Genomic DNA, 23,695 nt, shown 5'->3' on the forward strand with positions numbered 1-23,695 from the left:
TCATCCTGCGGCCTGCTTCTCTTGTCAGCACAACTGCGTGCGAGCGCCGTAACCGCCTCGAGCCGACGAAACTTCGCGCACATATACACACGACCAGCTTTCCGCAGATATGTAAGGTCGCTTCATGCGCGTCATACGTACGCCCTACATACGTTTGAACAATGTCGAACACGCATACAGGTATAGGCGCTTCTATACACGCCTTTCAATCTGCCACGTACCTGAAACTACGAAAACGATGTAGGAGTAACAGCTGACCACGCTGATGGCAACGGGTACCATTGCAAGGAATAGTCGCAAGAAATCACGCGGCAGAAACTAGAAATTTAAATTGTGTCCTCGCGCGGTATTGCGGTATGCAATTGGGACATGCACTGCATTGGTCAGGTATACTCACGCGGGTATCGTAAGCCCACGACTTCAGGCTGCCTATTAGCTAAGCTGAAAAAAAAAAATTTTTTTTGTGTAGCATCCGAGCTGCCCGAACATTTGTTGGAAATTCGCGCACGTCTGTTGAATCGGAGAGGCCGAAAGACAAACGATCAACAGTGACAGTTTAGAAAAACAAGCACCTAGAGAGACGAACCCGAACGGACTCGGCGAATCTCTATCAGAAGCCGAGATCAACGGCAACGGTCTGAATCTGGGGTAGAGTGCAAACAATTCGTGGAAACAGATTGTCTTAGGGGTATATATTCTACCGTAAATGCGAAAAAAAGAAATAACTGCATACCGAAGCTTGCTAAGACATAGAACGTCCAGAATAACCGAGCAACAAAGAAGAATCCCGGCAGCGCACAGTTACGCAGCAAGAGCTAGCTGGTCAAGCGCGTCTATAATGCTCTGGTCAGTGCATAAGCGCGGATAAATACACCAAAGCGTTCGCATTTGCTGTTGTAGTTTATCCAAGCCGAGATATGTATGGTACGCAGCTGAGACGCATATACTGTTTGACTTCGCTTGCTTACCACAGCTTTCTTAGGAAACGCCAACTGCGGAGTATATAGGCAAGTTTTCTAGGGACTGCTATTATTCACGGCGGTAAAGTATTCCTCGTCCGTATACTTAGCCGAAATCGGAACCCGGGAGTCGGTACCTTTGGTTAATAACGTCCTTATAATCTAGTCAGTTGATCGATTATGCGAAATACGAATACATTCTATCCACGCGGGACGACTTCCAGGAACCAGGTGTGTACGTGCCACGGAAATTCAAGAGCAGCCATCCTACCTCTCATATCGACTACTGCTTTTCTATTATGTGCATCGCTATAGAGCTGCGATGTATATCTCATAACTTTGTAATAATTTCAACCCGAGCATGTTATCGCTCGCTTTTCATGTGTAATCATTCCGTCGTGCCTTTTCGTTGCAAAGGGACTCTCGAGTTCCTGCCTTCTTGGCATCGGGATAGCAACGCCATCGCTATATTGTCACGAGCATGTCGAGCGGCCGTGTGTGTATATGCTTGGTCGTTTCCGTCAACGCCACAGTGACTTGGCAACCACCGAAATGCGATGTCACGTCCTTTATCGACTGGTCGAGCGTAAATTTCTATTGTGTCCGCGACAAGTTGTTCGCGGAGTCCACTGCGTATAACGCACCTTTTGTGGGCACCAAGAAACGTTCTCGGCACCACGCTCGACAAGACTAACAACCGTCCCCTTATACGGAAAGCAGAACAATTGGACCCTGGTCCCAGCCGAGGTTGTCCCGAACTGCATTAAAGGCAGTAGTTCGTCTTCTTTTCTTTTTTTCTTTCTTTTATTTGAATCATCGCGACTGACAAAAACCATAATGTGTGGACGCATCCTTTCCTTTCTTTTAACTTCTTTTCTTTTCTCCTCATCTTCGCTGCTCTTTACCCCCCGCCCCCTGGGCAGAGTAGCCAACCGCACAAATTTTGTGGTTATTACCTCTGTCTCTCTCTCTCTCTCTCTCTCTCTCTCTCTCTCTCTCGTGTCCCTCGGTTTAGTGCTATACTCAGCGGCCTAAAACTTGTCCTTGCAGCTGTCCTGCAGTCAGTCCTACAGGAAGAGACGAGGCGACGTAACGAACAAATACACGTTTGGTTACATCGCTACGTAAAGAGGGGTCAGCTCGACAAGCTGCTCGTAACGAAGGACGAAGAGCCAAGGTTCCTGCTTCTTGGTGAGGGGGCTTTTTATGGCTTCACGGGAAACGCTCTCCCCCAGGAGAGAGAAGGAATCGTCACTGTATAGGCGCTCGCGGCCCGGCGCTGCCGGTTCGTCCCGGTACAGGCAAGCTCAGTGCGAGTCAGAGACACGGCAGTCAGAGGCATGGGATTCAGAGACAAAGGGTAGAAGGTGTCGCACTGGGGCACGAGCTCATGCCCAGATGCCTACACGCGCCGTCGTGTTTGTTCCCGTTCTATACACGCCCGTTAGAAACACGGGGCTTTTGACGTTTTTTAAACCACCCGAACTGTCACCGTTGCCCGAGCGATAGCTTGAAGAATTTGGCGTCGTTTTCGGACGCGTGCATGACAGGTTCGTCGCATAGCCTTGCCGTAACACTTTACGTCGTACTGTGACGTCTATTATTATCCTATCCATCGACCAACGTTAAGCTGTTCTTACCTTCTATTCATCTTTCTTTGTTAATGTAGCGGCCGTATTCAGATATAGCGGAAATGAAAAAAGAAAAGCGCTTAAGTAGAGCGAGCATTTAGCTGTACGTTAAAGACCTTCAGGCGTTCAAGACTAATCCAGAGAACCGAACTACGCGGCCTACTTCATGGCCAATCTGCCGTTTCATATAGGATGGAAGACCCTTCGGCGTTTGTGTTTACTTCATTCCTATGGCGCCCGTGTTCTATACGCTTAAGCTTTCAAGTCTTGAATATTCAACTCGACCCCCTTTCTGCCATTTAAAGCAAAACCTTACCACCTAATTTCCCATGTTTAACCTCCGAGATATACAATCGTATTGTATGCATATACAGACAACTTGAATCGCAATAGTGATTTTGTCCTGAATCACAAGCGCTAACAGTTAGCGAGTCTGAACGTAATGCTCATTGAAGGCTTTGTGGACCACTGGCCCTCGTTTCATCCTGTCACTTGCCTTAACACTTCCACTGCTATAGTATATATAGGCCCGCTGTTTACTTTTGACTGGTTAACATCCCTGCCTTTCCATATTCATCTCTCTCTCTCTCTCTGGCGCAAATATCGCATCAATCTCTCCGCCTCCGCAAGCACCTCCCGCTGCTTCTTGCTACCGACATGCATGCACGCCGCTTGATGCTCTACCCCTGCGCAACGAGCAAAAGTAAATGCGATATGTGCACGGGCCTGAATCAACGCGTCACACACACGCGCGCACGGGGACGCTCGCTGCAATGGCGCTGCCACACCACTTAGGCGACATTAAGGCAACCTTCGATTACACCCGTGTCCATCGGACCTGTCGTGTCCTCCCCCCCCCCCCCCCCCCGCGCAGAACCGGAGCGGCCAGAAACAGGGCGGATATAAGAGAGAGAGAAATATATGTCTATACGCACAAAAATAAACAGAGAAAACAGCGCCCGTCGACTTATCGAAGAGAAGCAGCGCGTAACTGTGCGGCCCGGCAATTATGTAGGCGGACGCTTTCCCCACGCCTTCCAGCACATCGCGTGTCCCACGCGCACGCGACTATATACGCAGGCTCGGCAATGATAGCCTTCTCAGCAGCCCTTTCCTCCGCGTATGCGCTGAGCGGACGGTTATCCGGGACGAAAGTCCGCGAGGTAGCTATATGGGCATCTACATAAACACTGCGTCCTCGACAGACCACGAGCGACGCCTTTTTTTTGTTTTTCTTGTACAAAGAGCACATTTCATTACACCGGCTCGCGCGGAAAACAGGCACTCGTCCACTCGGCGCCATCGCACCGGGAAGGCCGCGGGAAATTAGCCGAGCGCCCACCTAATTCGCTCCTGAAACTTCCTCTGCTGTTCCCGCGGTTGTCTTGGCATTAAACTCTGTGCCTTGCGAGAGAGCTATGGACAGAACGAGGAGGAGGAGGAGGACAAGTAAGAAGCGCGGAAGAAGGTGGACGGGGTGCATACAGCTTAAGGAGAAAGACGCGAGGGAGGGATAATCAGTAAGTGCCGAGGCGTTCCACGTAACGCCCGTTTTATGGGGTTAGAACATTGTGCGCGCGCGGTTGATCGTATACGAAGTGCGGTGGGCGGTCGGGAGGGGGGCGAGTAACGACCAACTTCCCCGGCTGGCACGCACATGACGTCGTCACGCAGTAAATGTACACCGCGCAACACACAGTGGCGAAGCGCGCAGAGTGTGCCTTTTTATTGGTCGTTTTTATTCCTCTCACTCTTTTCGTTCCTTTCTGTTCTTCTTTCTTTCATTCTTCTTTTTCATTTGCGCTTCGTACATATATATCGTTGCGGTACAATTTGGATAACCAGTCGAGTGACGGAGACTAACGCGTGCGTTGGGCCGGTATGCAGTAAGCGCCGACGAATGAGTTTACACAAGGCTTGTCCGCGAACGGCGCTTGCATTTGGGTTAACTGCACCGATGAGGGAGGAATCGGTCACGTCGGGAGTCTATATACTGAGTATATCTTGTGCCCGGACGAGGAAGTCGGCGCCTCCACAGGGCGCAACGCAGGCTATAGTCGTGCAATCCGAGTACATGCTATAGGATACGACGAATAAACGAAATGATTAGAAACAACAGTTATATAGACCTAATAATGAAGGACAACCGTTGAGCTAAAACAAAAGCAAGTGGCGCAGACGCTGAGTAACGCAAATAGACGGACTAACTCGGTGGCCGTCCTGACCACACATACCTCCCGCGTTAACGCGTTTATTGGTATACAGTAAACAGACGTCCACGGGGACAAAGAATGGTTTAGAGCAAATTTAAGCTCGGTTTTCGTAATAGTGGTGTGAGGGAATAGATACGCGCGATATCTATGGGGAATGCGACTGCATATTTAAAGATCACTGAGGAGGAGTCCTGCAGGCGTAAATGGCGTGTCGCGGATGCTTTTCTCATCGCGGTAATACTGGGTTGGGCCTGTTGTTTCAAACTAGGTATCATTTGGGACACCAGTGCGGAATACTTAATTCTTCGGATCTGCGCGTGTCCGCAAGTTTTCAGGGCAGTGTGGTCGTAACGCAACAGTAATTTGCTCACTCGTTTAAATAAAAAAGAAAAGAAATGCGGTCGTCCAACCGTAGCCTATCTGTTTTACAATGCCTGCCCCGTCACTCCAACGCGCGTGGGAATCAGTGGTTAGACAGCGGCGGCATAATGTTCCAAAGATTCCAATACCATTTGCCCTGTTCCAGTTGTAGGACGAACAACGTTCTCCTTTGCGCTGCCGTATAGCTGTACCGTTCGCACAAGCGCTGAAAGCTAGTTTACAATAACCCTAACCATGCCCCACAAACTTTGTGTGACCAAACCACTTGGAAAGTGGCGTCTCACTTAAGTGGCGCCCGATTTCGGCATCCCGGGGCAGGCACTGAAAATATACAGCAGGCTGTGTGGTACAGCTTCCCAGACTAAACAACAACCGCAACCATCAACAGCAGCAGCAGAGCATATGTAAAGCGCGGAAGGTATAAGAACCCCGTTCGCTCCGACGGACGCAGAACGCTCGAGGCGGAGTCGTGGCCCCCGCGGCCCCGTTTCGGGAGATGGGGCCAACGACGCCCCCGGCGGTCCTTCCAGAATGGGCCCCTTGCCGCGGTTAAGTATTTAAAGCAGGCACTTGCGAGAGGTCGGCGTCTGGATCGATTGAGCTGTAAACCTGTCGACGCCGGTGGGCTTGTTTGCGCTCGCACACACGCATACACACTCTGTTTATTGGATACCCCGACAGAGGCCGCTGAGGGCCGGCGTTTCTCGCGTGATGACGACTAGTGCTTCTTCGTATACACCATTGGCTTTCTGTTCTGACCCCGTTTTTTTCATTCCTTATTCCGGGTCCTCCTCCCGTTTCGCACGGCCTCTGTTGCTCGATCAGCACTATAATCGTTTCGTGGACATTGCGTAAAGTCGAACAAAAATCACTTCAGCTGCGCATTCTTTCCAAGGTCGCTTAAATATGAAGGGATAAAAATATCTGAAGCTTTAACCACTGTTATTGTATAGCACGTGTCGTAAATTTACGCAGAAAGGGTTCCCGTGTGTCTCGGTCGAAAAAGGAACGATGAGTCACGACAATCGAGGTAGGGTCAACCTGGCAACACCTACCAGGACGTTACAAAAATTTTAAAAACGAATTCTGAGCTTGTACCTGCCAAAACCGTGATGTCATTACGGAGCATATGTCGATAGGGGAGAGACTCCGGATTAATTTGGACACCTGGGGCTCTTTGACCTGTACCCAATGCACGGTACACGAGCGTTATTGTGTTTCGCATTAATCGAAACGTAGCAGCCCCGTCCGGCAGTCGAACCCGCAACGTGCTTATAGCATAGCAATGTCATAACAACTGAGGCACCACGGCGGGTAACACGCGCATCTTCACACATTTGTGTTTATGCGTAGGAAAAGCAGTACTTTACCATGCCAAAACATGGAGTTGATCACTTTGTCCGTGTACATAAATATGCTGCTTCTGGCATCTTACAGTGACAGTTATATTCGAATAATTGGCTTTTCAGGTTTAAAACACACATCGGTCAGCAAGAAAGGAACTGCCTTCAGAATTTATTATTTCCCTGAGCTGTCTTCAGGTTTGAGGAGGATACGTGCCACGGCTACGCAACGTTGTGCCACGAAAAGCGAGCGGATGCTTGCACCAAAATTTCTATTTTCACTTTGTTTGATCTTACACTTTATTTTCGCTGCGCGTTTTTCTCAAGGCCCAGCGTTTGTCCTGTCCGGTGCCGCACTTTGCACGTCTCTTATTCTTTTACGTATACAACGAACAAAGACGAGAAGAAAAAAAAAGAGCAATAGCTACCGAAGGTATGGTTTACTCGAGTGACCGCACGTCTCAAATTCACAATTGCCGCGTGCAGCGGGACAGTCACCTGTATATACGGCGTTCATGAGAACTCAGCTGTACGCAAACTTTTGCTGCTGGCGTTGCACAGCTCGCGCCTTGTGTGGTCCTCCTTTTGTCCCCCACCTTTGTCCAGTGCACTGCCACTGCGACAACGCTTTCAACGACTAACGCCGGTGCACAGACCAAATGCACCACGTGCCGCCCCGTCGAGAGAAAAGGGAACCGAAGCTACTTCTTAGTTGACGCGCGCATTCAAAAGAGAACATTCTCGACTGCAGCAACTGCTCAACTGACCTCGCGCTCAACGTCCACCGACACCTGCTTCTCGTCTTCAGCAGAATGAAAGTCCCACTCACAAACGCCCCAAGTACGGGAACGTATATACACATACGGCAAGCTCAGCAGCAGGTGCGAAGGGGTCACGGAATACCGAAGCCAAATGCCAAGACGGCGGACCCGCGTTCGGCTGATCACTGCGAGTCAACCACGCTCCTTCACCTCAGAGGCCTCACACACAGTCAACACCACTCAGCGGCGAACGCGTTCGCATTATAAAGTCGTACGTATACAGTTTACGAAACGGCGCCGGCAAACACGGCTTCCTCGTGCCGGTCGTAGCGCGTGTTTGTATTACACACGGCCCACATAACGGGCCACGTGGCTTTGCAGCGAGTGCCGCGCAGCGTCGACACCGTCCTCGTCGTAGGAGGTCCTTCTCGGCTGACCGTCGGCGCACGTGAGCGAACGTATATGTAGACAACCCTTTGACGGAGAGGTGGCTTTTGCAGACCACAGCGTTGCGGTGCGGAGGAAGAAAGCGTGGAAGAGTCGGCCTTCCCGCGTCACGTGCAGGGAGAATGTTTGTGTATACTCACGGCGTCGAGAGGGGCGATGGTTGAAACGGTGCCGTCGTGCCGCCGCCTAAACTGTGGCGAAGAGGCCACCTGATTTCACAGACCCCGACTACATGGGGTTAATGGAATACTCGAGCATTTGGCTACATGCTCGCGGCTCAGTACTGCATATACTTTGCAGTGAATGCACCTGGCTCTATTTTTTTTTTTGCGAGCAGTTTTACGCTGTAGATGCATATATGAAAGCGGCAATGTGCATGTTGGTTTGATAATTCCACAGAATTTGGAGGGAATATGAGAAATAAAATGAAAAGCGCGAATCTAGAGCGCCCATTAAGTCGGAATTCTGCGCGACTGACTTCCATATTTATTGCCCGGATTCGTTCGAACGACAATACAGGTTTTTGCGTAGCGAGAACGTGCATGCTGATGCACACATACTGGAATAGCGGAAGACGTGGATGGGAACACCAACGCTGGTAGCGGCCTCTGGGTCACTGTGATGAACCATAACCAGCTGAAAACGATTTTGTGTCGCACGACTCCCAGAAAAAGTTAATAAAGAAAAATACTTCCGTGATCGTTATTTACCCGCTATCGACATGTATGTATATACGCCAGGTTACTAAAACACCGTCAATCATTTCCATAAAGCTTCTGTCCGCTTTGATTAAGCTTATCGTCACAAGATGTCACTGCCGGCGGTGACTACCGCGCCAACAGATTGCGATATTTCAGTGTACCTCCACGTTAGTTCATCTATGTTACGCTAAGGCACCATAACATTCAAATGAGGTCTTCTGCTTTGGATGGCAAAACTATACAGCGACGCGGCCTAAGTCCTCAAAGGCAGCATTGGCTGTTAGCGAGCTCTGAGCGGCTACTCGTTCCTTTTAACACAGCTGCAGATTATAGAGATGGTCTACCGCCAAGTGAGCTGAAAAGCTTCCGAAAACGAGCACTAGACGACCTCTGACCTTCCACGATTCACAGGCACCGCCACACGAGCGCGCAAACACAAACGCGCTCTGTGAAGGGGTTAAAAAAAAAAAAAGCTTAGGACACACACGCACACACGCACACGCATGGCACTCGCGGGCGCGCATCGACAATCGTGCCAGGAGCAAGAAAGCGTACCGCCACATCCACAAGGAGCTATCCAGCGAGCGACCTCCGTGGCAGAGGGCAAACATCCTGCGAGAAGTAAGTGGCCGCATCTGGTGGACAAACAGGGGCTCGAGTCGTGGGAACAAAAGGTATAGGGAGAAGGTAAGCACGAAGACAAAGACCTTTTATTTCTTTTCTTTCGGTAGAGATGCTTCCAGAATGGTCGAAGCGGCGGGGAAGAAAGGACTTTCGGAAAGTAGGGATGTTTTGAGAACGAAATGTCGGGGGCAGAGAAGAGGAGGAAGGCAGCTGACTTTCAGGAAGGAACGTTACCCGATACCAAAACGGGTTCATCTGCATTCACCAAAACGGTCAGGCACGTAGTGCGCATGTTACACAGGCAGTTAAACGCCGACCGTAGCAGAGCATCGGTGTTTGCCGCGCACGTCTGCCGTAAATTTATGTATGTGCATACGTTTATATCATACGGTGGTTCTCTGGTATACCACAACAGTCGCGAGAACGAGGGTGGCGAAAAGGGCAAATCCTTCGTGCTTCCCCCATCCCGTCTCCACTCACCTTAACGCCCCCAGTTCCTCAAACCGTGCGAGGGCAAAACTAGTCACGTGGAAACACGCAGAGGAGAATGACACCTCGTGAGAACGCGAGTAACGCACAACACAGTTGCTCACCTCAGCGCCATTTTTCGCTCTATCCTGTGCATACAAGCGTACGTCCGTACGTATAAGAGAGAGAGAGAGAGAGAGAGAGAGAGAGAGCCTAGTATGGAAGACAGAAGCAAACTCGTAAAGAGGCAGGCACAACATCGGCGCGATGACGAAGCAAACACGGCTGAAGAAGAGAGAATCTCTATGGGCGATAAAGGCAGCGGTTCCACTCCTACTTCCCCTCCTCCCGCCGAGCGAGGCCCTCGGGGCGGTCCGAGCACAGCGGCTTCGCTTTATGCTCTGTTTCGTGCAAACAAGCCAAGCTTTCAATCCATTGCCCCTGTGCATACGCGTGTGCGCTGCTCGAGTGCTGTGTGCGTGAACCCCGCGAAGCCAGGTGAACAGCGAACGGAGCGAGGGAGTCTCACGAGCACGCCACACGAGGAATTTCGGCACCGATGCATATGCGTATAGAGAAAAGGGCACGGACAAGACTCGCGGGCCTTTTCGTGCGTCTCAACCTGTTCTTTTTTCCTCGACACGGATGCAGCAAATGAGACGGGCTCTTTGTCTCGTGTGAGCATATACGCGGTGATATCCATGGCTTCTACAAAAGCGTGTGAATGCGAATGATATAGCTAGTGCCTGCGTTACAGGCTAACTGCGCCGGAGAGTGAAGCAGATCGAAGCGAGGGTTTGTTGCTGCATGCTGACATTCACCTCGGCCGGGTAGCCTGACGCTTCATATCCTCGAGGGAAACATTCAGTCACGAACGCGCCGTTTTGCTTGGCCGATAAACGTTCCAGGAACGTTCAGTGGGGTGCACTTGACAATCATTGTTGCCATGTTTATGCGTCTCTATAATGACGCGTGAAATTTACGCGGGCAGTTTCTGTGCAGAGTGAATTCAAAGCGTACGCGGTTTGCTTCACCTTAATTGGAACGTGGCACGTAGATTCAACCTTTAGAGGCAGCCGAATGAATTGATTGAACTAAAGATGCTCCTTTCTCACAGAGCGGATACACATACGCAAGACAGTCGACCATATGCTTTACTGCACAAGTCATTATTACACGTCGGGCCGGTGACGTCATCATCATCATCATCATCAGCCTGGTTACGCCCACTGCAGGGCAAAGGCCTCTCCCATATTTCTCCAACAACCCCGGTCATGTACTAATTGTGGCCATGCCGTCCCTGCAAACTTCTTAATCTCATCCGCCCACCTAACTTTCTGCCGTCCCCTGCTACGCTTCCCTTCCCTTGGAATCCAGTCCGTAACCCTTAATGACCATCGGTTATCTTCCCTCCTCATTACATGTCCTGCCCATGCCCATTTCTTTTTCTTGATTTCAACTAAGATGTCATTAACTCGCGTTTGTTCCCTCACCCAATCTGCTCTTTTCTTATCCCTTAACGTTACACCTATCATTCTTCTTTCCATAGCTCGTTGCGTCGTCCTCAATTTGAGTAGAACCCTTTTCGTAAGCCTCCAGGTTTCTGCCCCGTAGGTGAGTACTGGTAAGACACAGCTATTATACACTTTTCTCTTGAGGGATAATGGTAACCTGCTGTTCATGATCTGAGAATTCCTGCCAAACGCACCCCAGCCCATTCTTATTCTTCTGATTATTTCTGTCTCATGATCCGGATCCGCAGTCACTACCTGCCCTAAGTAGATGTATTCCCTTACGACTTCCAGTGCCTCGCTGCCTATTGTAAACTGCTGTTCTCTTCCGAGACTGTTAAACATTACTTTAGTTTTCTGCAGATTAATTTTTAGACCCACTCTTCTGCTTTGCCTCTCCAGGTCAGTGAGCATGCATTGACGTAGCTTTGTGCGAACCCGTGCACGAAGGTTCGTAGCTTGGACTGACAGACCTGCAGGCGACGCGGCAAGATATACGAATAGGACGTTCTAACTCTGCAGTATACGCGATTCCAATAGCGACGGTTTCGTAAGTGATTCACTCACTGCCTATGTACAATACTGTTGCCCACTGAATCTACGCAAATGGGGAAGAGAAAAAAGTACACATAATTACTCACAAATCCGTGCTTGTCGGAGATGTTGTTGGTGAGTTTGAGCTTGTGGAAGGAGACCACCTTCTGCATCCACTGCTCTCCGGTCGACGGGGAGTCCGGGTGAATGTACATCCGCTTGGGCATTTCGGGGTCGGCCTTGCCGGCGATCATCCACCGGCTGTTGTGGAACTTGTACCGACAGTCGTCGGCGGCCACAATGTCCATGAGGAGGATGTACTTGGACTTCTTGTCCAGGCCGGAGACGCGCACCTTGTAGGCGGGGAACATCCGCCTGCCAGAGTAGGGGAGAAACGGAAACGGCACAGGGCTCAGGAAAGCGGCTATGGGCTAACATAAGGTTCGAGATAAAAAAAATAAATAAAGTATGCATGCAGACCCGACAATAGGAATGTAATAACGGAATCGTTATCTCGCGCATTCTATATGCACGGTATTTCTACGGAACTGATAATCATATGAGACGGGAGTAACCCGCATGCCCCTTCGGCAAATGATTAGTTGTGTTCGATCATCTGAATGTTTACGCGCAGCTTTGTATGCAATTCCGATACACGTAACGGCTAGATCGAGCTTCCTCGCAGTGTCGATCAGCGACAACGGTGAAGCTGCATCTGAAAACCACTTCGTCGTGAATTGACTGATTCAGTGAAGCAATAAACAGCACGCACAAAATAAGCATACGCAGGGCTTTCAAAGCTGCGTTCGATGTTTGTGACAGAAACAGAGCTTCCATATTCTCGACAGAAAGTCTGGAAAGGCTGCCTTATACTCCTGTCACACTGGACGTTTTGGTTTCAATCGTATCGAATGGCATTGGCATCGAATGATGTAATTCGGTTTCTACACAGCGATATTTAATACCATTAGAATCGAATGACTTCCGTAATCGAATAAGTTCGAGAAACTCATTCGGCTTCGAACTCGAAGCGAATGTATACCCTCCACGCGATAGACAAGGCAAAATATAACATTGAGCGAAATGCAAGAACACCCGTGTACCGTGCGTTAAAGAACCCCAGGTGGTCAAAATTAATCCGGAGTCCCTCACTACGGCGTCCCTCGCGCAATCATATCGTGGTTTGCGCACGTAAAACTGCATGATTTAATTTTGTTTAGAAGTCCGGAAGCAATTTAACCAAACAGACAAAAATACCACCCATCATCCGGGATTTAATGTTACGCGTGTACTACATATATTAACTTTAATAAAGTATGACAGGCATACGGTCGCTTAATTGCTTAGGTAATTACGCGAATAATTTCGGACGGTTGCTTTCAGTGGTATCTCATCGTGCTTCAAATACTCAAGACAGGAAGAAGGCGCGGGTAGTGTACGTCACAGCTATAGCGGCTCTATACTTTCCCACGCTAAAACGTAGTATGTTCGACAACGCATCAACCAGAAGAAGTGCACACACGCACACGCATACATGCCAAAGGCAGCAACGATGCGCTCGTGAGCGCAGCGTGCGCTCGTTTAAATACTCGGGAACGTCTCCATGGGCCCATCACGGCCGCACACGCGACGAGACAGACGTTCGTCAAGCGGCTTGAAGGTCGAAATCGAGCGTGAACGCATATACAGAGAGAGTGTGCGGCGCACGTCAAGTTGAAACCGACAACTCACGGTGGCCGCGTCTATGTGGATCTGCAAGAGGAGGACCGGATGCGCTCTTCAGGCGCAACAAACACGTCAAAACACGTCAGCGTTTTGGCGGGTCGCGAGACGTCGGAGCAGGCACGTATAGTATAGACGTATACGAGGGGCTCTCTCTGCACGCATATAGACTAGACAGGCTGTGTAGCGTATATATCATTGAGGCACGCGGCGCGCCGTCGCACGGGCGCAAGTGCAAGGGGGAGGGGGGGGGGAGGGGGACGAGAGCGAGAGCGACTCATTAAACCGTCGTGCCGAATTAGCCGAGCTATAGAAAGAAGACATCACGAGCGCCAATGGGCGATCGAGTCACCCACGTAATTGCACGCCCCGCCGTATACGGCACGGGACGCTGGCTGCTGCTGGAGCAGATCGGCCGCCATCGGCAAAGGAGCCCTGTCAAGGCGCGTCTGCATGAAAAGGAAAATATCGTGCGTGCTTGGGCGCGGCTGCTGTGCCACCGAGAGCGCGCGCACACGTCGAAGCTGCCCGCGTATATAGAGGTGCTGTGCTCAGGGGTTACTGCACGGGGGATGCCGAAGAAGGGGCGGCTGCCGTAGAGTTTCCTACAAAAAGAAAAAAAAAGAAAAAAGAATCCTACAGGGAACCCTGGCGCTTGCGTCGGGAGGAAGCGGAAAGCACGGCTGTTCAGCCAGCCAGTATATCGAAACGATGGTTGGCGCATGAACTTGCCTGCGAGTACATCGTACTTGTGGCTTCAAATGGCCCCGTGACTTTGCAAAGTGATCATTTTCGAGAAAGGCATTGCGCTGCAGAAGCCGCAGCTTCGCATTTATATAGTGCGCACGTGTACGGAGTAGTCTCCACTTCTTCGCTTCGGAGAAACAGTACTGTTTCAGAGTTTGGGCCAATGAAGGCAGACAGAGGCGTGGTAAACAAATCCGCAAGAACGTATCAATCCACAAGCACGAAGCTGAGACAAAACCCGCGTACGACCATCGCTCACATCGTGGCTGAACGATTGCAGCGCCAACCAGGGTTCCCTCCCGCAATTATTGTAGAAAAATCGTTGGGGATCACGGCGTGAATGCAGCGCAAAGCCACTAAGTGCGAGAACGTAGGTGTGTGGAGAGCGGAAAGAGGTACAAACACAAGCGCTGATTACAAACTGAATTTTATTGGTCGTAGAACGTATAAATACATAGGAGCACGGAGAGTGAGAGGGGTTATCGAACACATTATCGCATACACGTGGCGATATGCGTTCTTTGACCACGCCATAAAATGCAGTTGGTAGTAAGAGGAAGAGGATGTTGTAGGCTGTACAGGCGATTCTACAGCCTTGCCAAACATGCCGGTTATATACTGATCCGCCCGAGCGCCTCCCAATGCGCCTGCTGTCCGAAAAGTTCGGCACTGTTCGGGGGCGCGGCATGAGACGGGTGAATAAGGCGGCGTGCCTCAGCGAGCCGGAACAGGACTCGAGCCCGCAACCTGCGATCCATCCCGCGTGGCTGGTAGTCAGCGCTTGTGTTTGTGCCTCTTCCTGCTAGCAACACGCCTATATCTTCCCCGCAGTTCAGTTCTTTCCGCCGCATTCACGCCATTTAGCTAGGACCTACTCGCCCAAATCGCTATCCTGTAATCAAATCTCTATATAGGAGCTGCGTGCAGCCACGGAGTATACGGAAACAGTTGCGTCCGTTTGCAGCAGCCACGGGCAAATATCCCTAGCCGTTTCTCGAGAATGTGGCAGTTTGGGCAAGTATGGCGCTGTGTTTTGATCGTATATCAGTCCCTGTACCTGCCAGTTTGCTTTTTCTACATGGTGGTGGTAGCGGTGTTGCAGCATGGCGGGGTTAGCCTGGCATACATAGCCGGCAATTGTTCCGCCTGACCCTCCTATGTTAGCGCTGCGTGTGTCCCTGTGTGTCTTCTCTTGTCCCGTCTTTTAATCGCGCCACCGTACAACCCTTGAAACTGCATTACCAACAAGCCCACATAGAAACCCTCGTGAGTGTCACTGCGTGCGTCAGCAGGGGTCGAAGAGCTCCGTGTCTCGCATGAAGTCAATCAGCAGTCGTTGCGCCCTCTTCCTGATTGCCGCAGACCCTCCGGGGAAAACGACGACGTCTTCAGAAGTCCTGTGCGGAATACAATTCTTTTGCAGGCTGTCGACCATCGCTTTCCTTTCTGTGTTCAAACTGCGGGCATATCCAAATGAAAAGTTCCATGTCGGCGATCTCACCACAGGAAGCACAGAACGGGAAAAGCGCATCGTCCAGTTTCTCTAGAATCGACACAAAGCAAACAGTCATCCATTATATACATGTAGACTCCGTTTGTGTCTGGTTACGTCCTGCACTGTCTGCTGGCTTCGTCCAAAAGGTGCGTAATTTTTTTTTTTTACCGCAACAGTTACGTCTTACAACTGGCAGTTACAGTTTTCGAAACGAAAACATGCGCAGTGCGGTGCGTGACAAGACCATTTGTGCAGAGCCCCTGCCATCGCATGGCGTCTTCGTTCTTTTATATTCGGAGATCGTTTACGACTTCGCGATCAGAGATATCCTCTCTTGTTTCTCTCTCTCCTCTGATTTAACACGGGGACATTATAGCAGTTATATTGCAGTATACTGAGCGTTTTTTTTTTTTTTGAGCGTCCGTTCATTCGGCCAATCATAAACAGGGACCGCGCTGCATTACGCCACTCATTGTGCTCTGCCGTTGGCGGCGTAAATTATACATCCCGAGCGGCTATACTCGTTTGACGATGTCCACCAACGCGCGACAGATTTTTCTCCCGTTAAGTTTGCTCTGCACCTTTGGCCACCAAATGATGGAGTGATGGATCAGAGGCCATGGCGTCGAGCTGCGCATGGGCGCGAGGTCGCGGGCTCCATACCCAGCCGCGAGGGCCGCGTTACGAAGGGGTCAGAATGGAGGAGGAGGAGGAGGAGGAGGAGGAGGAGGAGGAGGAGGAGGAGGAGGAGAAGAAGAAGAAGAAGAAGAAGAAGAAGAAGAAGAAGAAGAAGAAGAAGAAGAAGAAGAAGAAGGACAACAAGAACAACAACAACAACAACAACAACACTGGTGTGTATACCATGTTTTGGGTGCACGTTAAAGAACTTCGCGTGGTCCAAATAAATCCGCAGCCCCTCCATTATATACGGCGTCCCTCATAAACAACTGTGCAGCTTCTGGACGTGAAAACCCAGGAATCAATTTCTTTCAGAAAGTAATTTATTTGTGTGCGTTCCGACAACCTGTCACCTTTGATATAGTCCACCTGCGCAGCAATACAGCGCTCCCAGTTTACCAATTTGCGAATATGTCCTGGAAGCCTTTCTTTTTTCTTTTCCGGACATTGATCGAACACGTTTCCACGATTCGATTGCTCGGTTTAAGCAATCGTGTCAAAATGGCCACCTTTGAGCGGGGCTTTCAATTTTGAGAAGCGAGCACAATAAGCGGAAGCGAACACCTGACGAGACTTTCACGTCGAAAGTCTTCAAGGGATGAAAACTTGGGCGTACACACGGGGTATACGACGGACGAAGCAACAGTCGACGCAGTGGAAAAGCCCAACGTCTTCGAGAGCGAAAAAAAAAAAAAAAGACTACGCACGTCCGCAGCCCGACGACAAAGTGCGTGCTCGTCGTTTTTCGGTATTCACGGTATACCGTACATGAGAAATCGATCCCGAATGGCCAGACTCATACAAGTGTAAGTTTCACTGCCAAGATTTAGGGCAATGGGGGGGGGGGGGGGGGTCGTCTGGAGAAAACGGACCGATCTCGGGACGAGCTGGATGCTGCACGACAACAGTGCACCCTGTCACAACAGATCACCACACTTCGCACACGCGAGTTTCTCGCAGTAAACGACATCGTTCCTCAACAGGGCCTGATTACCCTATGGGATATGGCGCGGCTGCTGTCACGAGGCCTCGAGGGCCAGGGGGCCCACGAGAAATGTTTCCATGCACGGGCCCCTCAACAATTTCAAAGGGGGCGGTTACGAAGGCACCGCCGGTAGCCTTTCTTATATATCATACAAGTTGCAAAGCGTCACCCAGGCAGCATTCTATCACAAAAAAACTTAGAAATGGTTCAGTGGTAGCCTAAACATGCTATACTAACTGAGATGATTCGATGTTTTAAACCTGCGCCTATCTTTTTTTCCTGAGTGATCCCTGAGTGATCGTGATGGAGCAGTTCGTAGATTTGTGACGAACTTCAAGATTAAGTGATAGCGACAAGCCCGTCATACAGTAGGCACTAGATGATAACCTAACCGAATAAAGAAACACTTCTCGAAGCAGAAACACTGCAAACGTTATATCAAGGTGCAAGACAACCTCGTATACACGTGCTCATAGGCATGTAATGTAACCTTTCTTCTGAGAATAATCATGAAAGCAGCAAATGGGATCTGTAAAAGTTTATATATTTGGCACATTAACCGATAACCGTGATCGTCATTGCCGCTGTCATCATCATCATTGGGGCGTCGAGGCAAATTTAGCCCCGAGCCCCAGCATTTCATAATCCGGCACAGGGTTTCTATACCGCACTCATCAGATGTGCATTCAGCTTACTTCACTCTCTTCCCAAAATAGCAAACCGAGCTCCATTATCGCCATTTTGACTGGACTGCTTTTAATCAACGCTGGAATCGCAGAAGGGTGCTCGACTCTTTCGGATTCCGCAAAGATGACGTTCGGGATGTATCCGCAATGAGGCAGGAACGCCGATAGCGCTGTATTGCTGTGCAAGGGGACTGTTATAAAGATGACGTTGTTTGAATGCAGGTATACAAGTGAATTACGTTCTTTTCCAAACAGAGCCAGTCTCGAGACTTTTTTGATACCATATCCCACTCGATTTCAAATATGAACGAAACATGGTCTCAAAAAAAAAAAAAAGAAGTGTTCTCTCACACTGCAGGTTGCCGTCAGCCACCGAAGCTCGCCAATCAGAATGGGCGCGACCACGTCTGCACGCGCGCACGAAAGCGCGGGAGAGATCCACCCACATGCAAGGGGCGCCGTGTGTGTGTGCGTGCGCGCTCCCTTTGAGGCGTGCCTTTTTTTTTTAGAGCGCAGCTCTTTGGCGTCCGTTCCTGGGTTTCGCGTCGTCGTCGGCGTCGTCGTCGTCGGCGTCGGCCTCGTAACCAGCTCCGCCCCCCTTCGCTGGAGTGGGAGACGAAGGACGCGAGCCGCGAATGGCGGAGACCAATGAGAGCGGCCCCTTCAGTGACGTGCGCGCGCGATGCTGGTGTCATGCGGACCCTCCTTACGGCTCGATGCGCACTCGTGTCTGGTCTCAGCCGATCCGCTCGTTTCGTACTATCGTCTGCTCGCGCCAAAGCTCTCGCCCGCGCCTGTTTGGTTCTGTTGGGTCGGTCTCGTTCGCGCTTGTTTTGGTTGTTATTGTGTGAGATTGTTTCTTAATCTGATTGTATGCGCTATGCGAATTGTATAGTACTTTCTGGAAGCCATGCGGCACCAGCGATCACACTGGAACCTTTGACGAGTCATGTATAAACGCCGGCTCGCTTGATCCGCAGATCAGATTTTCGACCATTACCGACTCTGCTACATGTCTCTCTCAAATTCTTTGCTTCAAAATATCGCGAAATGGAAACACGTATAGAGCTGCGCTCAAATTTCGCATTAGGGAGTATCGTAATCGTCGGATAATTTTTTTTCTCGCCGTACTACGTTCATATTTCGTAGTGCTTCGCGCGCAAAATGTGGCAGGCGATGTCACTGTAGAGCTCGGAAACTGGAGAAAATGAACAGAAAAGGATATACTGTCGGGCGACACGCAGGCCCGGGCGATCAGTTTTAAGCATTGCGGAATTTTTAATAATCGCCTGTCCCAGGTTGCGTAATTCGTGTCCTCTAGTTGGATTGTTCGAAGAGGCGGACACTGCTAAGCACGAGAGATCGAAACGCGCATTCGACTAATTAACAAAAATGATCACTAATTGACTTCTTAATTAATCATTTACAGCTCATATTGCAATTTACGCATTGTAGTCGGTCAGCTTGCAAGACGTAACCACTTGAAATGAATTTCCAGGATGGCACCTGTTTCGAAATATTATTTCCCAAAGTGTGGATGGAAGGAAATACATGGCCGTACATAGCGGTTACGTGATTGAATGCATCAAGGAGCGTTTTGTTGAACGAAAGTAAGTCGAACAACAGCGCATTTTTACGGCAAGTTTGACAGCGCATGCATTCGAACTGGCGTGATTCTGGAAATTCATTCCAAGTGGATACACCTTGCAAACTCAGCGACTACAATTCGTAAACTGCAATATGTACCTTAAAGTAGTAAATTGAACAGCTTCAATGCCACACGCATCGTCCTTGAGCTGCGTTTTCGACACTCCTGCGGTTACTGGAATGCGCTCGCTCTAATTGCGTGAGAGTGTGTGTGAGGGGTATATCATGATGAGCACGTGGCCTGTCAGAAGTTTTATTGAGCTAATCAGAAATCGCTGGCTTCAATTATACTAGTTTTCTGTTTCTGAATCTTTCTGCCTCCCGACGAATTAAAAGACTTGCATTACGGACGTACCATACATACATGTTTTTTAATACCTGCGCTCAAGTACGTGTTTCACATTTCGGGCTTAATCTTGTTTTAATCGAATAAATGATGGGCGATAAATCTTCAAGACTGCAAACAACGGACGTGCGTTGTGACGAATTAGAAGTTCGAAATGACCGCAGGGATAATTTCTGGAACAGTGACGGTTCACCTACTGTTGCTTCTGCAAGTCATTCTTCGCACTACATATTACTTGAGCTTTGGACGACGCTTGGCGACAATCGTAGCGCACCAAGTTAGAGCATAACGTTTTCTCAGTTGTGCCTATTGTGGCACTACGCTCGTGAACCTCTAGAATGTCAAGTGCATCACACGGCTGCATACTTTTCAATCGCTTAATGAGCTAGCTGTCCAGATAGTCTAAAGTGATGAATAAATAACGAAGCAACAATATATAAACGAGAGGAACATGCGCGCACGTGACTTCATGACGGTACAGGCACAGCGCTCCGCGTTTATACAGGCAGCGCCCATTTGTAAAACCTTGGCTCTACAAGGCGCGCCAACTAATAATCAGGTGGGCACCGGTCTGCGAAATGCGAGGAAGACATTCAGGCGCAGAAAATTGGCGCCAGAGAATTAAGACAGGAGTCGAACACTATCGAAAGCGCCTCATATATAAGCGCCATGCAACCAGATGGCGCGTATTTTCGACGCATTTTAGGCGCCTCGTAGACATCGGCAAATGCACGTTTTGAGCAGCGGAAACGTTAAAGCGTTATTCCCACGACCGAAGTAAGCTGCTTCCACCTAGCACTCGGAGAGAACGTGTCTCGCTCCAAAATTATACGGCGTGGTCAACGCGCACAGGGAGACACTACGCGTGATGTACGTACATCACATACATTGCCCCACGGCGCCGCAAATACGTCACATGTACGCTCCAATGTGGTTGTCGCTCCGCGCGTCAGCGACGGGAAGCCGACACAATAAGAGCCGAGACAGGATAAACGACGCCGGAGCAAGGGCGCCCAACAGGGAGGTACACGGGATGGATCCCCGCGCTACGTGGCAGAGCCGTACGCGAGGGAGAAACCGTCACGTCAGTGAAAAACACTTAGGTCCAAATGACACGCTGCCGTCGGAGCGCCGGACGTGAGATCACGGCGGAGCTGTCGGAAATTGCACGCTACGTGCGCGGACAGTGCACGTCGCGCCGCCGCCGCCGCCAGCGCCACCCAGCGGCACACAGAGAGAGAGACGGGCGATGACGTTAAGCGACGCGCGCGTGCGCAAGAGAGCGTGGAAGGCGGCGCCGGCGAGCTCGTCGGTGTGACGGCTGTCGCGGCCGAGAACACGGACACCGAGATAGCAGCGCGCAACGCTGGGCAAAGTGGGTGGGAAACACAAAAGAAAACCGCGAACGGAACTTCTAAAGAAAATGAGAAAGAAAGACACGTGATCGAAAAAATAACAGAGGCGCGCTTGACAAACGCCTTCGACGTAGGCGGCGAAAAAAAAAAACCAACACGACCACACGCCCACAACCTTGATGGCGAAATGATATAACGAGAGGATCCCGGAGTGAAGCCCCCAGCACGGTGGTGTGCGCGGATCAACGCTCACGTCTCACCGTCGTCAAGCGCGCTCTCTCTCTTTCTTTTTTTCTCCGTAGTTTGACAGGACTGCAGTGCTGGGAATAGTTTTCATTCCCTTTTCCTTCTTTATTTTTGCATTTCCGAACTTTCTTTCGTTGCTTAGTCCGTTTGTTTCGCGGCTGTTATCTTTACTTTCCGTTCCCCACGCCTCCCTCTTGCTCATCTATTTAGTACGTGTGTTTTGAAAGAGCTGCTAAGAGTGATTGCGTAAAGAGCACCGTTATTCTTTTTTTTTATTATTGTCTAATTGTGTTCAAGGCTATACCTTGATTTCCTTCCTGTTATTAGGCCAGTGGACTTCCGTTTTGCCTACGTTTCCGCCTTCGCTCTTATCTGTAGCGGGGCGCTTTTGTCGCGTGAGAGGCGGCGAGGAGGTTTAATCTACGGAGAGAGGTGCACGTCACCCGCTCCCGTTAGCTCACCTTCTCTTTCGCTGGCACCTTTGGGTTGCATTGTAACCGAGCCAGGTGGTACGGCCGGAGGAAAATTCAGGCGGACAGTCACTTGAAAGGACTACGAAACAAACGAATAACAGTGTGACCGCCGTACTCGCGCAGACCCAAGTCCTGTAGTAGCGCAGACACTTCTCACCGGCTGATGAGTGCCATACAGTCCGCGAGCACACAGTGGCTCGCACAGTTTGATTCTGAAGTGAAATATAGCACTAATATTTTTTTATCCCATCGTCTTCAGTGCTGCAAACAACTCGTCTATAGCCTCTGATGTGCGTCACGTACGTACATACATACATACATACATACCTACACACATACATACATACATACATACATACATACATACATACATACATACATACATACATACATACATACATACATACATACATACATACATACATACATACATACATACATACCATGCACATGCACGCACGCACATCCGTGTAAAATGTTCGAGTCCACGTGCTCCTATGTGTGCGTGTGAGTGCACGCATGTTTATGCGTGTGCCCTGTAATTGTGCAAGATGGCGTGAACAAGCCGGAAAATTCTTATCAGGCTGACGAAAACAGGTCCACCACGCAAGCTATGCAAGTATCCCCAACTCGGACTACAGCGCGCCTTGTGGACACCGAACGCACCAAGACGTTAGGGTGAAATCGACGAAACGATAACCATACTCCCGAATGTGACGAGCTCGCACCGCATGTGTGTAGAGAGTGCCCGCACATCGAAAAGGAGCGCTTGGAGCACGTGTCGCTCCCCCCCACCCCCCCCCTCCCACCGGCCGAAAGAGAGGAGAGCTCTGCGGGGCGTGATCGGCAGCGAAGCGGCCCACTTGGCCGAGTAGGAGGAGGGGGAGGGGGCGCAGGCTAATGAAGACGTGTCAAACGCCGCCGGCCCATATAGAGGCTTTCAACGTCCCGTGGCACTCTCTCGTCCTGCGGCGAAAGAGCCTGCCTTCGCTTTCCTGCAAGAGGTGATCCGGCCGCGCTCTTCCCGCGCACGCACGCGGGCGGCTCGCTACGTGGATGCGGCGAGGGCGAAGCGAAGTCGTGCGCGTCGCTGACACCCGGCTGTCATTACGGGATTGCGGTGCCCGTCAATGGCTGCCGCTCCGCGTACCGGTGGCGACGCCACCGGCGCAGAATCGGGAGCGGCTGAGCAGCCCCGTGTGTGTGTATCATACATGCGTGCGCGTGTGGCACTCTTCTCAATCGGCTTTCAACGCTTATGCTCGACGCGCTTGTGCATAGCAGCTTCTCTCGTGCTCTTTTTCTTACGTGCGCTTGCTGGTCGGTCGTTTCGTTTGCACCCCCCCCCCCGTTTCGCCCCTTTCTCTCTCCTCCCCCCACCCCATAACCCTCACTACTGTACGCACGCACGCAGGCACACGTTGCGCCATAATCTGGTGGCGAGCAAGCCCGCTCTGCGCGCGTATTTTTACGGCCGGCCAGCATGCGCTTGTAATCGCGCCTCTGACAGGAGCTACAGTCGCGTGCAATATGAGCTGCAACACGGTGCCCGTGGTTGAAGGGGTCCCAAGACTGCAAGCCGCGGCGTCGACATACAATAAATTGCAGATAACTGCACCATTCCGATTCCTGTTAATTATGAAATATTTTTTTTCCGTATGTCGGCGCCGCCGTGTTGCAGCTCATATTGCACGCGACTCTACATATCTATGGCGAGATGACCAGCCGTCTCTAATATGTAT

General features: G+C 50.5%; 1 protein-coding gene across 3 annotated transcripts in view; it reads right to left on the reverse strand.

Moving 5' to 3' along the window:
- The window catches only part of LOC135900770 (optomotor-blind protein-like), a 115,253-nt gene that overhangs the window by 67,333 nt on the left and 24,225 nt on the right, over positions 1-23,695 (reverse strand). For all 3 annotated transcript variants that reach the window (XM_065430333.2, XM_065430334.1, XM_065430332.1), the window contains exon 2: positions 11,681-11,948. In XM_065430333.2, the coding sequence (XP_065286405.1) occupies positions 11,681-11,948 (268 nt within the window). The remainder of the gene's footprint in view (positions 1-11,680; positions 11,949-23,695) is intronic.

Source organism: Dermacentor albipictus, chromosome 2 (assembly GCF_038994185.2).
Source record: "Dermacentor albipictus isolate Rhodes 1998 colony chromosome 2, USDA_Dalb.pri_finalv2, whole genome shotgun sequence".
Taxonomy (NCBI): domain Eukaryota; kingdom Metazoa; phylum Arthropoda; class Arachnida; order Ixodida; family Ixodidae; genus Dermacentor; species Dermacentor albipictus.